The sequence below is a fragment of the Stegostoma tigrinum genome, chromosome 22, assembly GCF_030684315.1.
Source record: "Stegostoma tigrinum isolate sSteTig4 chromosome 22, sSteTig4.hap1, whole genome shotgun sequence".
Taxonomy (NCBI): Eukaryota; Metazoa; Chordata; class Chondrichthyes; order Orectolobiformes; family Stegostomatidae; genus Stegostoma; species Stegostoma tigrinum.
Genome location: NC_081375.1, coordinates 3,985,279 through 3,997,314, shown reverse-complemented (window position 1 = coordinate 3,997,314; position 12,036 = coordinate 3,985,279). Strand labels below are relative to the sequence as shown.

The 12,036-nt window shown below is 42.7% G+C and overlaps 1 protein-coding gene across 3 annotated transcripts in view; it reads left to right on the top strand.

Annotated features, from left to right (window-relative positions):
• The window catches only part of suz12b (SUZ12 polycomb repressive complex 2 subunit b), a 59,525-nt gene that overhangs the window by 20,627 nt on the left and 26,862 nt on the right, over nucleotides 1-12,036 (top strand). For 2 of the 3 annotated variants that reach the window (XM_048555062.2, XM_048555064.2), the window contains exons 4-5: nucleotides 6,111-6,179; nucleotides 8,649-8,698. In XM_048555062.2, the coding sequence (XP_048411019.1) occupies nucleotides 6,111-6,179; nucleotides 8,649-8,698 (119 nt within the window). Of the gene's footprint in view, nucleotides 1-6,110; nucleotides 6,180-8,648; nucleotides 8,699-12,036 lie in introns of those variants that run through there. The other variant, XM_048555065.2, reaches the window with a different exon arrangement.

Sequence of the window (12,036 nt, the reverse complement as noted above, 5' to 3'; positions counted from 1 at the left end):
TGCTGAGCCCTCATGCTGCCCGAAAACTACATTTAGCCTGTACAAGGATTGAACCTGCAACCTTGGTGTTATTAGCACCACCCTCTGACTGACTGAGCAAACTGGGCATGTTGCAGATGAGAGATAGATTAAGTCCCTGCAAATTTGTCCTCTTCAAGTAATTAACCAATTTCCCTTGGATTTTGTTATGGTACCTTTTTACAGGTCATAACCTCTTGCTGTGTGTAATTTTTATCCATGTCATCACATGACTATTTTGCTGATCACCTTTGAAGTCTTATGTGCCTTATACCTTGCTGCCACTGCAAGTAGTTTCTCATTTAATCTATGAAATTGGCCTTGCAATGTTTGTCTTGTCGGTCTTTTAAGTTGTATGCAGTTTCTTGGCCAAGTATGCAGGTAGTCAGCAATTGGGTTTTGGTTGAAAGCTGTTTGTTCAAAAGCTTATCTTGATCTTCATGGAATGGGCACAACACCCAGCTGCCAGGAGTTTGATAAAATACTGTATGTAAGACAACTTAAGATAATGGCCCAGGGTTTAGGGTGCAGTGTGTTAGTGTGGAAAGACAGTTGTCTAAATAATAAGATAACAAAGTGTGGATCTGGATGAACACAGCAGGCCAAACCGCATCTCAGGGGCACAAAAGCTGACATTTCGGGCCCAGACCCTTCATCAGAGAGGGGGATGGGGAGAGGGTTTTGAAATTAAATAGGGAGAGGGGGAGAGGTGGACTGAAGATGGAGAGAAAACAAGATAGGTAGAGAGAGAGTATAGGTAAAGAGGTAGGGAGGGGATAGGTCAGTCCAGGGAAGACGGACAGGTCAAGGAGGTGGGATGAGGGGGTAGGTAGGAAATGGAAGTGTGGCTTCAGGTGGGAGGAAGGGATGGGTGAGAGGAAGAACAGGTTAGGGAAGCGGAGACAGGCTGGGCTGGTTTTGGGATGCAGTGGGGGGACGGGACGAGCTGGGCTGGTTTTGTGATGCAGTGGGGGAAGGGGAGATTTTGCAGCTTGTGAAGTCCACATTGATACCATTGGGCTGCAGGGTTCCTAAGCGGAATATGAGTTGCTGTTGCTTCAACCTACGGGTGGCATCATTGTAGCACTGTAGGAGGCCCATGATGGACATGTCATCTGAGGAATGGGAGGGGGAGTTGAAATGGTTCGCGACTGGAAGATGCAGTTGTTTATTGCGAACCGAGCGGAGGTGTTCTGCAAAGCGGTCCCCAAGCCTCCGCTTGGTTTCCCCAATGTAGAGGAAGCCACAGCAGGTGAACATCTGCTTGATATGGAAGGTCATCTTGGGGCTTGGGATGGGGTTGAGGGAGGACGTGTGGGGGCAAGTGTACCACTTCCTGCGATGGCAGGGGAAGGTGCCGGGTATGGTGGGGTTGGCGGGGAGCGTGGAGCGGACAAGGGAGTTGCGGAGAGAGTGGTCTCTCCGGAAGGCAGACAAGGGTGGGGATGGAAAAATGTCTTGGGTGGTGGGGTCGGATTGTAGATGGCGGAAGTGTTGGAGGATGATGCGTTGTATCCGGAGGTTGGTGGGGTGGTATGAGAGAACGAGGGGGATCCTCTGGGGGCGGTTGTGGTGGGGGTGGGGTGTGAGGAATGTGTTGCGGGAAATGCAGGAGACGCAGTCAAGGGCGTTCTCGACCACTGTGGGGAAAGTTGCGGTCCTTGAAGAACGTGGACATCTGGGATGTGCGGGTGTGGAATGCCTCATCCTGGGAATGGATGCAGCGGAGGCAGAGGAATTGGGAATAGGGGATCGAATTTTTGCAGGGGCTTGGAAGGAGGTGTATTCTAGGTAGCTGTGGGAGTCAGTGGGCTTGAAATGGACATCGGTTTCTAGCTGGTTAGCTGAGATGGAGACTGAGGTGTCCACGAAGGTGAGGGATGTGTTGGAGGTGGCCCAGGTGAACTTGAGGTTGGGGTGGAAGGTGTTGGTAAAGTGGATGAACTATTCGAGCTCCTCTGGGGAGCAAGAGGCGGTGCCGATACAGTCAACAATGTAATGGAGGAAGAGGTAGGGTTTGGGGCCTGTGTAGGTGCGGAAGAGGGACTGTTCCACGCAATCTACAAAGAGGCAGGCATAGCTTGGCCCCATGCACATGTCCGTCATGGGCCTCCTGCAGTGCCACAATGATGCCACCCGAAGGTTGCAGGAACAGCAACTCATATTCCCCTTGGGAACCCTGCAGCCCAATGGTATCAATGTGGACTTCACAAGCTTCAAAATCCCCCCCCCCCCCCCCCCCCCCCCACTGCATCCCAAAACCAGCCCAGCTCGTCCCCTCCCCCCAGTGCATCCCAAAACCAGCCCAGCCTGTCTCCGCTTCCCTAACCTGTTCTTCCTCTCACCCATCCCATCCTCCCCCCTCAAGCCGCACCTCCATTTCCTACCTACCACCTCATCCCACCTCCTTGACCTGTCCATCTCCCTGGACTGACCTATCCCCTCCCTACCTCCCCACCTATACTCTCCTCTCCACCTACCTTCTTTTCTCTCCATCTTCGGTCCGCCTCCCCCTCTTTCCCTATTTATTCCAGTTCCCTCTCCCCATCCCCCTCTCTGATGAAGGGCCTGGGCCCGAAACTCCAGCTTTTGTGCCCCTGAGATGCTGCTTGGCCTGCTGTGTTCATCCATCTCCACACTTTTATCTTGGATTCTCCAGCATCTGCAGTTCCCATTATCACTGTCTAAATAATAAGCATAGTTGGGATAAGGGGAAAATGGTGCCAATTGTGCTTATGATAAAGTCATTGAATCTATTAATCATTATCACTCATGGAGTTGACCAGGAAATATGGGGAGTGAAAGTGGATTGTGACAAAATGATGTGTCAACTGCGAATTCAGAGAATTAACCAGCATAAATCACCAAATGAATGTGTTTTGGACTGCAGACTGAAACTTCCATGTGGTAAAGTTTGTCACAGCATGTTTTAATTTCTGAAAGTTGCAGTAGGCAGGATTTTAATTCCAGTTCTTTGCCATGGCAAAACAATTAAAGGGAAGTTGTTTAATCCTGATTAATATTTTTCGGAAGAGCTTGCTGCCAAGGCTAACTAATGCCACAAATCATTGACTTCAACTGAAACTCAAGCAATGCATTGAAATTCTGTATTATCTACTTCAGACTCTGTTTCTGGTCTGAGATTTGGTGTGGGAACCAGAAATTATTGTCTTTTCTTTTGAAGAGCATTTTAATTCATTGCTATGACTTTACTCCTTTGGACATGCTTTTTCATGTCATAATAAACATGAGTGAGAAGGCGCATTGTAAGCAGCTAGCACTTTTCTACGATTGTATGATTTCTACGAATGTATATAGGTGAAAAATACTGCTTTACTGGGTAATACTGGTCTACTGTGCTTCTGCAGTGCAAAGATAAATTTTGCTACCAAACCTGGTGGTTGCTGACTTTTTTGTTTTAAGTACCATTGGTGTGCCACTGCTTTGGGATAGGAGACAACCTGTCTTTTAAAAAGATAAGTACCATTTGGCTGGATATCTGCTCACTTGCTGTTGCTGTAAATGGTTTTTGGAAGAGGGTGGGCATGATCTGTCATACTGTTTCCAATTTTGCCTTTGAAGCAGCCCCTTCGACTAAATTATTAGACGCCGATCTTAATGTTCTGTTTTGGCTTGGCATCCATGTATTCTGGTTCTGATCATTGTAAAGGACCCGGCCGCTCTACATGTAATGGTGCTTCAGCCAGCTTGCTCATGCTTGGGCCATTGACAAATTTACATTTGGTTATGTTTTATGGGGGAGTTTAAATTGAAGCAAACTCCTGTAGCAACTTGCCATTTGGAATCTTGCAGAAGGGAAGATAGTTAAAATCAATTTTCTCAGTCCAAGGATATCTCTGCAAGAGTTCTTTGGGGTAGATATTTTCTACTCAGCTTGTTCAGAGATATTGTTGTGCACCCCTGGAACAGGTAGGATTGGAACTCAGCACCTTGATCCAGAAGTAGAGATGCCACCACTGCATCACAAGAGCCTCTCCTTTTCTCAGGGTAACATCCTAGGCCCAAACATCTTCAGCTACTTCGTAGTGACCTTCCCTCCATAAGGTCAGAAGTTGGGATGTTCACTGGTCACACTCATTCATTGCTATTCTCAACTCTTCAGTACCAAAGCAGCCCCTGTCTGTATGCAGTAAGACCCGAGCAAGATCCAGATTTGGAATGACAAGTGCTGCATAGTATTTGAGCCATATATACAGTCAGTGACCGTCTACGTTGAGACAGTCTAAGCATTGACCCATGACGTTAATTGACATTACCATCTGTGAATCTTGCACCATCAATATCTTGGGTGGTTTATAGCATTAAACTAGATCAACCATAAAAATGTTAAGTGTACAAGAGCAGGTGACAGTTGGAATCCTGCGCAGTGAAGAACTCCTCTCCTCACTCTCCCAACCTACACTCCATCAGCAAGGCACAAGTCAGGAGTGTGGTAGACTACTTTTCACTGTAGTGGAGCTGCACCCATCCAAGTAAGCATCAAGCTTCTTGAATAATCAGATCAAAGGGCAGCCCATTTGATTGACCCATCTTAGTGTTTGCCTCTATCACTGATGCCCAGTGACAACAGTGTACCTTCTGCAACATGCACTGCAGTAAATAACCAAAGCTCATTTGGCAGTACCTTCCAAACTTGCAACCACCACCACCTAAGAGAAGGACAGCAGATGCATGCGAACACCACCTGCAAGTTCCCACTCTGAGCATCCTACAATCTTGAGTTGGAAATATGGTGCTGTTCCTTCATTGTTATAAGGTCAAAATCCTAGAACTCCCTCCTGAACAGAAGTGCTTCATGGACTGCAGTAGTTCAAGATGTTGATTCATCAGTAGCATTTTCAGCATTTCAAGTTGGTCACCAGATGCTGGCTCAGCCATTGATGCCTGTAACCCATGAAAAAATTATAAAACTCTGAACTCACCTCTTGGGTCGGGGGGCTGGGGGGTGCATACTGGAGCACTTGGCTGAAACCCACACAGACATAGGGAGAAAGTGCAAACTCCACACAGTCACTCAAGACTTGAAGTTGAACCTGAGTACCTGGCAGTGAGGCAACATTGCTAACCTCTGTGCCACCATGCCAGTTTCTTGTGCATTACTGTATTCTGTAAAAATGTTAATGAAGTAATTTTAATTGGCAGGTTCAGTTGAATTGCATCCTCAGTTAATGGTGGTTGTGTCTCATTTCTGGCATTTCCCTGTCTCTCTAGTTTGTACTGTAAAGAAGCAGTTTTGCTCTTAAGTAGCTGTGTTCTGGTATTTAAGTAATTGTCATTGTCAATTTGTATTACAAAACTGCAGTTGCAACATTTCCTAACACAACAGTTGCAGTTAGTGTTTCAAGGTGCATCTATCCTGTTTAGATTGGATTGCTTTCAATGATTTTCCATGCTGATTCTAAATTTTAGTTATGCAGTAATTTAGGATATCCTGAGGGTGTGACGGTTCAGTGTACAGTACACTTGCACACTTATCCATTCTTTCATTCCAATCCAAACAAGCCCCAATTCAATTGTTTATTGTTTAATGATGTCATAGATGTTTGTATTTTAGATTCCCAAATTTTTATCAAAGATGCTAACTGACGACTGTTTCCAGCATTTCCTTTTTCTTGTGTTTAGTTTTGTAGAGTTTCCAGTTAAAAGCCAGCACATCCAAATAAAAATTAAATGCTTAAACCGAGGTTCCTGTCTGTCTTAGGTGAATGTAAAATCTTCCGTGTGCTGTTTCAAAGAAAATGGTGGTACCTGTGGTGTCATTACCAATAGTCCCATTAAAAGACAGTCTGATTATCTGATTGTGCATAGTCAGCTCCCAAAAACTCATTGACTGCTATTTCCTATATTGCACAAGTGCTTACCCAAGTACTTGATTTATCATGGAATGCTCGGGGAGCACCATGTGGTACTGAAAGGCAGAATGGAAATGCAAGTCTGTCTTTACAAATTGACACTTCGAACTGGCAAAATGTAAGTTGATTTGTGAATTGAGGTCATTCCACTTGTATTTCATGGACTAGTTAACTTCTTGTAACAATATCTGAAATTAAACATATTTTTCAATGCTGCAGGAAAACCTTTAAAGTGAATGATATGCTGGCCAAAGTAGAGAAGATGAGGGGAGAGCAGGAATCTCCCAGGTAAGTTGGTTTCAACGTGAGTGAGTGAGCTCGCGCGCTCGCACTGGCTTGACCCTTAATTTATCAAGTGGAGCCTTGTAATGTTTGGTCTGCAAACTTTGGGGACTGTACAGTGTTCCATTGTTGATCTTCAGAGAATGTAATAGGGGATTGTTGGTGGGAGGAGAGCAGGAAGGTCGGCTGAGAGGTTGTTCAGTTGCTGATTTTCAGACTTGTTAAATGGTAAAATGTTCTTAACTGGCTCACCAACTAGATCAGTTTGTTAAGTACCACCAGGAGCATGCCATTGCCTCCAACTCAGAATTAGGGAATATTTTTCCTCTGCACAATGCTAATATCTTCTTGTAGTCCTTTGTGTAGTATTTCGCACTGTCAGTTGTATTTATGAAATCTTTTTTCAAATTTAGTCCTAAATTTTCTTATGCTAAGGTTAGCTTTTGTGATTTTTAACAGCAGAAATGTTGCTTCATAATTTGATGACACCCTAGAGTAGTCTCATTATGATTTTCCCCCAAATGAAGATGCCTCTGGGGCTTTTTAACAGTTGCACTTGCGTTTCTGCCATATCTTCTAATTTCATTGCCATATTATTTGAGGAGTATAACACTTCAGTGTCAACTGAAACATTTTTGTTTCATGAGGCAATGTGTTTTTAAAAAAATAACTGGCTGAAATGTCCTTTGTCTCTGGTAATTAGTGATTAACTTCAGTAAGCTGTAAGGTTAATTGCGGCATTCTTCCCTTGTTCAAGATGTGTTTTTTTCAAACCAAGATGTTTAATTTGCTTGGTCTGATGTTGCAATAATGGATCAGTTATGAAACTTATATGGTTATATGGCACTGGGCAGAAAAAAAGACTTGTAGACACTGTAGTCTCCGCGGACAAAATTAAACATATACTGTGCAAGAACACATTTGGCTGCGATAGTCATAGCTGTTTTTGTTTTTTAAAAAAATATTTTTGAGAGCAGTAGCCATTGTCTAAAGACTACCTGAGCCAACTGTTCACCTCCTACCAATGACAGTTAAATCTAAATGATTAAGCTTAATGTTGGGACAAAATTAATGCCACTCGTACTGCAACTTACCTGCCTTGGTATACTATCATGGCGACTGATCTCACTGTTCTGCTATGGCCTGTTTCTTTAAGATTTAAACATTGAATGTATTCAACTGTCAAATTGCACCGGAGTTCACAGTAGTTAGAGTGTAATGGAGATTCACAACGTGAAGTATCCCTGCAGTGGTAGCCACATGACTTACCTATCTGCTGAGAAAGTGGATTGCATTACTTTGCAGCAAAAGGGAAATTATAGTTTGTCTTGTACACAATTGCAGAAATAAGCCAATTGGCCCTTCAAACCGTTGTTCCGTTCACTAAAAATATAACTGATTTTTCCTTGTTCCAAATTCTACTTTGCCGTATGTCCCTTAACCATAGGCCCTAATCAGGTAAGGGAATCAATCCACCTTCATCTCTAAAACGTTCCACGACTCCACCTTCACTGCCTTCTGAGTCAGTGTGCTTTGAAATTATAGAACCCTTTTTCCCAAACAAGGTCAGAAATCACATGACACCAGGTTTTGTCCAACAAATTTATTTGGAAACATAAGCTTTGAGTCTTACTCCTCCTTCAGATGTTAGTGAGAGACGTAGTATCAGACATAGGTCAAAGAGTCACACCACTTAAGATGTATTAAACAAACATAAGTGTCTCCTCCCTCGCTTCCACATCAACCTTGTCATAAAGGATCTCCCCTTCAAGCAAATTACCTACCCTCTGGACTAGGCTTCAAATTTAAAAGAAAAGGTGGACTCTGAGATTTCCTTATGAAATTGCATTTCCCAATCATTTTGTGTAGATAGCAACCAGCTCACCACTTGGACAGATTATACTTTTAACAGCTTGAATCTAGTTGAGAGACTTCAAATCTTTCTGCCCTGTTCCACTTAAAATTGAAATCTACCCAAGCTTCTACTCTTTATATCCCACCTTATGTTTGCACCAGGTAACTGAGTAGTTTAGCAAGGTAGCTAATCTGGTATCGTACATTTCCAAATTTATCCAATCCTGAGTAACCTATGCGAAAGTTTGACTTTTCACAGGCTTGGCTCAATAGGACTTGATTCACCTGAAATTAGGGGGTCATCTCACTTTTACATGTTCCATTTTCACTGCCATTCTGATTTAAGCTGCACGAATGTTGTTTTTCCACCAGAACTTCTAATTAGACAATAGGCTGTAACAATTTTCTTGTGTTCCCAGTGTATTTGTTAGAATATGTCTGCTCCCACTCTACAAAACCAATCATTGACAATTTAGTTACAAAGCTTGTTGTAAATGGTATGGTTACTAAGGTTAATTGCCTTGCAATGTTGGTTATGCTGACTCTTGTATAATGGGTTGCTGTTTGTGCACAAACATTTGTGAAGTGCAAGGGAATTAATTTCTTCAAATTTTTCTTCAGTTTGACAGCTCATCTGCAACTTACTTTTACTGGTTTCTTCCATAAAAATGGTATGTATGTTAATTATACTGTTTGATACAGGGAAGCAGATGTAAGTGCTGCTCAGTGTACGAGATTATTTGCACTTTAATATTAACTGTTCTATCCAAAGATCAATATAGTTGAGGAACAGGCCCTTTTGGCCCTGTAAGCCTGCACTGGGACATCTTTCCCTTCTGTACTAACACTGTCTGCAATTACAAGATCTGTATCCCTCTATTCCCTTCCTATTCATATATTCGGCTAGGTGTTTCTTGAATTCTGCAATTGTATCTGCTACCATCACCATCTCTAGTAGTGCATTCCAGGCACTCACCACCCTTTGTGTGGAAAAGCACATCTGTTTTAAACATACTCACCCCCTCGTCTATGCCTCTCCCACCCTGCACCTTGAACCTGCGTCCCCAAAAATTGACATCTGTACCCTGGGAAAAAGCATCGTACTTTTCCCTCTTATCCATGCCATTCACAGTCTTTTAACATTCTATCAGGTTGCCCCGTTTTCCTTCCCACATTCCTGTGGAAACAAATCTCTATCTGATCTTTCTTCTTTGCTCAAACATCTTGGTACACCTTTTCTGTACGTTCTCCAAAACATTCACACCATTCTGGTAGTGTAGTGACCAGAACTGTATGCAGTATTCCGATTGTGGCCTAACTAAAGTTCTATAAAGCTGCAGCATAACTTGCCTATCATTATACTTAATGCCCCTTCCCATGGAGGCAAGCACGCCATAGGCCTTTTTGCTATCTTATTTACCTGCACTGCTCTCTTCAGTATCTGCAGACCTACACTCCCAGATTCCTCTGCTCATCAATACTCCAAAGGGTTCTGCCATTCACTGTGTAATTACCACCTGAACTTCCAAAATGATCATCTCACATTTGCCCAGATTAAACTGTATCTGCCATTTTTCTGCCCATGCCTCCAACTGATCTTTTCCCTGTTGCATTCTCTGAAATTCCTCCTCACTGTCTGAAACTCCTCCAATTTTTATATCATTTGCAAATTTAGTATTTGGACCAACCATGTTTTCCTCCACATCATTTATGTGGATCACGAACATCAGAGGTCCCAGTGCTGATCCCTGTGGAGCACTGCAAGTTACAACTCTCCATTCTGCAAAGCACCCTTGCACTGTTACCCTCTATCTCATGACCAAGTAATTCTGTATCCATTCTGCTAGCTGACCATGAGACGATTTTTGTACCAGCCTGCTGTGAGGGACATTGTCAAAGGCTTTACTGAATTCCGTGGAGACGATATCAGCTACTTTTCCCTACTCAGTCATCTTCATCACCTCAAAAAGTTCAATCATGTTAGTGAGACATGACCTCCCCTTACAGGAAGCCATATATCTTTTGTACAAATGTGTCATCACCCATATAACTCTATTAGAAGCATCCTGTGGGGTGGTGGAGGACTGCTGCTTCGGTGTTGGAACCAAGATTTTCTGATACTGTCATTTTTCTTAAACTTCCATGGAATGCAGGCGTTGCTGGCTTTGTCAGCACTCCTTTTCCATCCTCAGTTGCCCTCAAAATTGGTGGTGAGCTGCTGTCTTTTAAACCCCTGCAATCCATGTGTAGGTATTCTCTGTGCTTTTTAAAAGGTCCAGGATTTTAAACTATTTGTGTATGTCAATATGTTGCATAGATGTACGGGTCACCCACCCATAGCATTAAACTGATCACACCCACTATTAATGTTATCTGATTAGGTGAAACTCCTCTTCCCTTTTTGTAACTTTCAATGATGGATTTGCCACATGGCTGGGATTGTGTATTTTAATTACTGATTGGGCTTGTCTGTTTTCTACTGCCTGGAAGTTGCATTTATTTTTAATCACGGGACTATCAATTTTTGTGATTTCATGATTTTATAAATAGAAGTTGCGTGCCAGTGTCTATATGTTCCTTTGGACAATTCCTTTGATTTAAGATAGATTAATTGGGTTTTGTTTACTGGTTGAAACAATGGTAGCTGGGTCATGTAAAATATCAAGGTGTACGGTTTGTGCTGTGTTAGTTGAACTAAATGCTTGGGTAATATTAGTACTTTCATAAAATTAGCTCTGGCATGACTTCTGTAATTGGATGCTATATGAGAATAAGCAGGATCATGTTAACCTTTGCAGTTGTGAATGTGCTACCATTTGTATGTGCTGCCAATTGAATGTGAAAGATACTAATTTGGGCATTGTATCGTGCCCATATTTTAGCAAGTTGACTTCTGTAAGAGGTGAGATGCTAGCAAAAGAATAATAAATGGATAACAGATGATGAGAAAAACCCGAGACTAAGGTGATGTCCTATTCGTAGTTAATGTTAAGGGATAACGTCCCCAGGAGGGCATCGTACAAATACGCTTGTGTGCCAGCATTGAATTTAGTTAGTGTTACTCCTTGTGATTAGTTATGCAAATACATCTACAAATGGCAGATGTTGGGTGAGGGCACAATTAAGTATGTTGTGAAGCTTTGGGGTTCCTTTAGCCTTTGTATTCCCAGATATTTTTGTCATTAGTGCCTCTCCCTTTGCTTTTTGTCTTTGTGTTCACTTGCCCTGCTAAATAGGCAGGATAATCATTGAGGGTAAGGGTTTAAAATGTTTGGAGTAAAACTGGATCATATCAAAAACTAAAGAGGAGGTAGGGTCTAGCGTTTTATTTGTATGCACTCAACAAAACACAATACCAGTTTTTTTTGTTGGAGAGTGCTGATTTATTAAATCAGTCAAGCTTTAAGGAGCCATTGAATGTAAAAATCAGATGCTGAGGTACAGAGGCCAAAAAGTGTATTGAGTAGGGGAAGCAAGAGTGAAATGGCAAGAACTTCAGATGCAACATAAAATATACTTCAGATGCAACATAAAATTTAAATTTCCAACAGGCATAGTTTTAATTTTTACATTTTCTAAATTGTGACGGTTTGATTTTTCCCATTTTAGGCCTACTAAAATAGAAAATAGCTGAGTTTTCATTTATGCTGATATCTCCTAAATGGTATGCAACTCAGTAGCAGTTCATTTTTATTCCTACAGTCCAGCTAGAAGCCATTTGGCTCATCGAGTCTCGCTGACCCTCCGCAGAATATCCTCTCCATCACAGAATCTCTCTGACCCTTCTTTGACAATGGCTAATCCACCTAGTCTGCAGAGGCCTGGACACTGGGCAATGTAGCATTGCTAATCCACCTGATCAGCACGTCCTTGTACTGTGGGAAGAAGGAGGAGCAAATCATGGAAATCCTTGGAGGCACTGAGAGAACTTGTAAACTGCTCCACCCCTAAGCTGGAATCAAATCTGTGTCCTTGACCCTGTGAAGCAGCAGTGCCAACCACTGAGCCA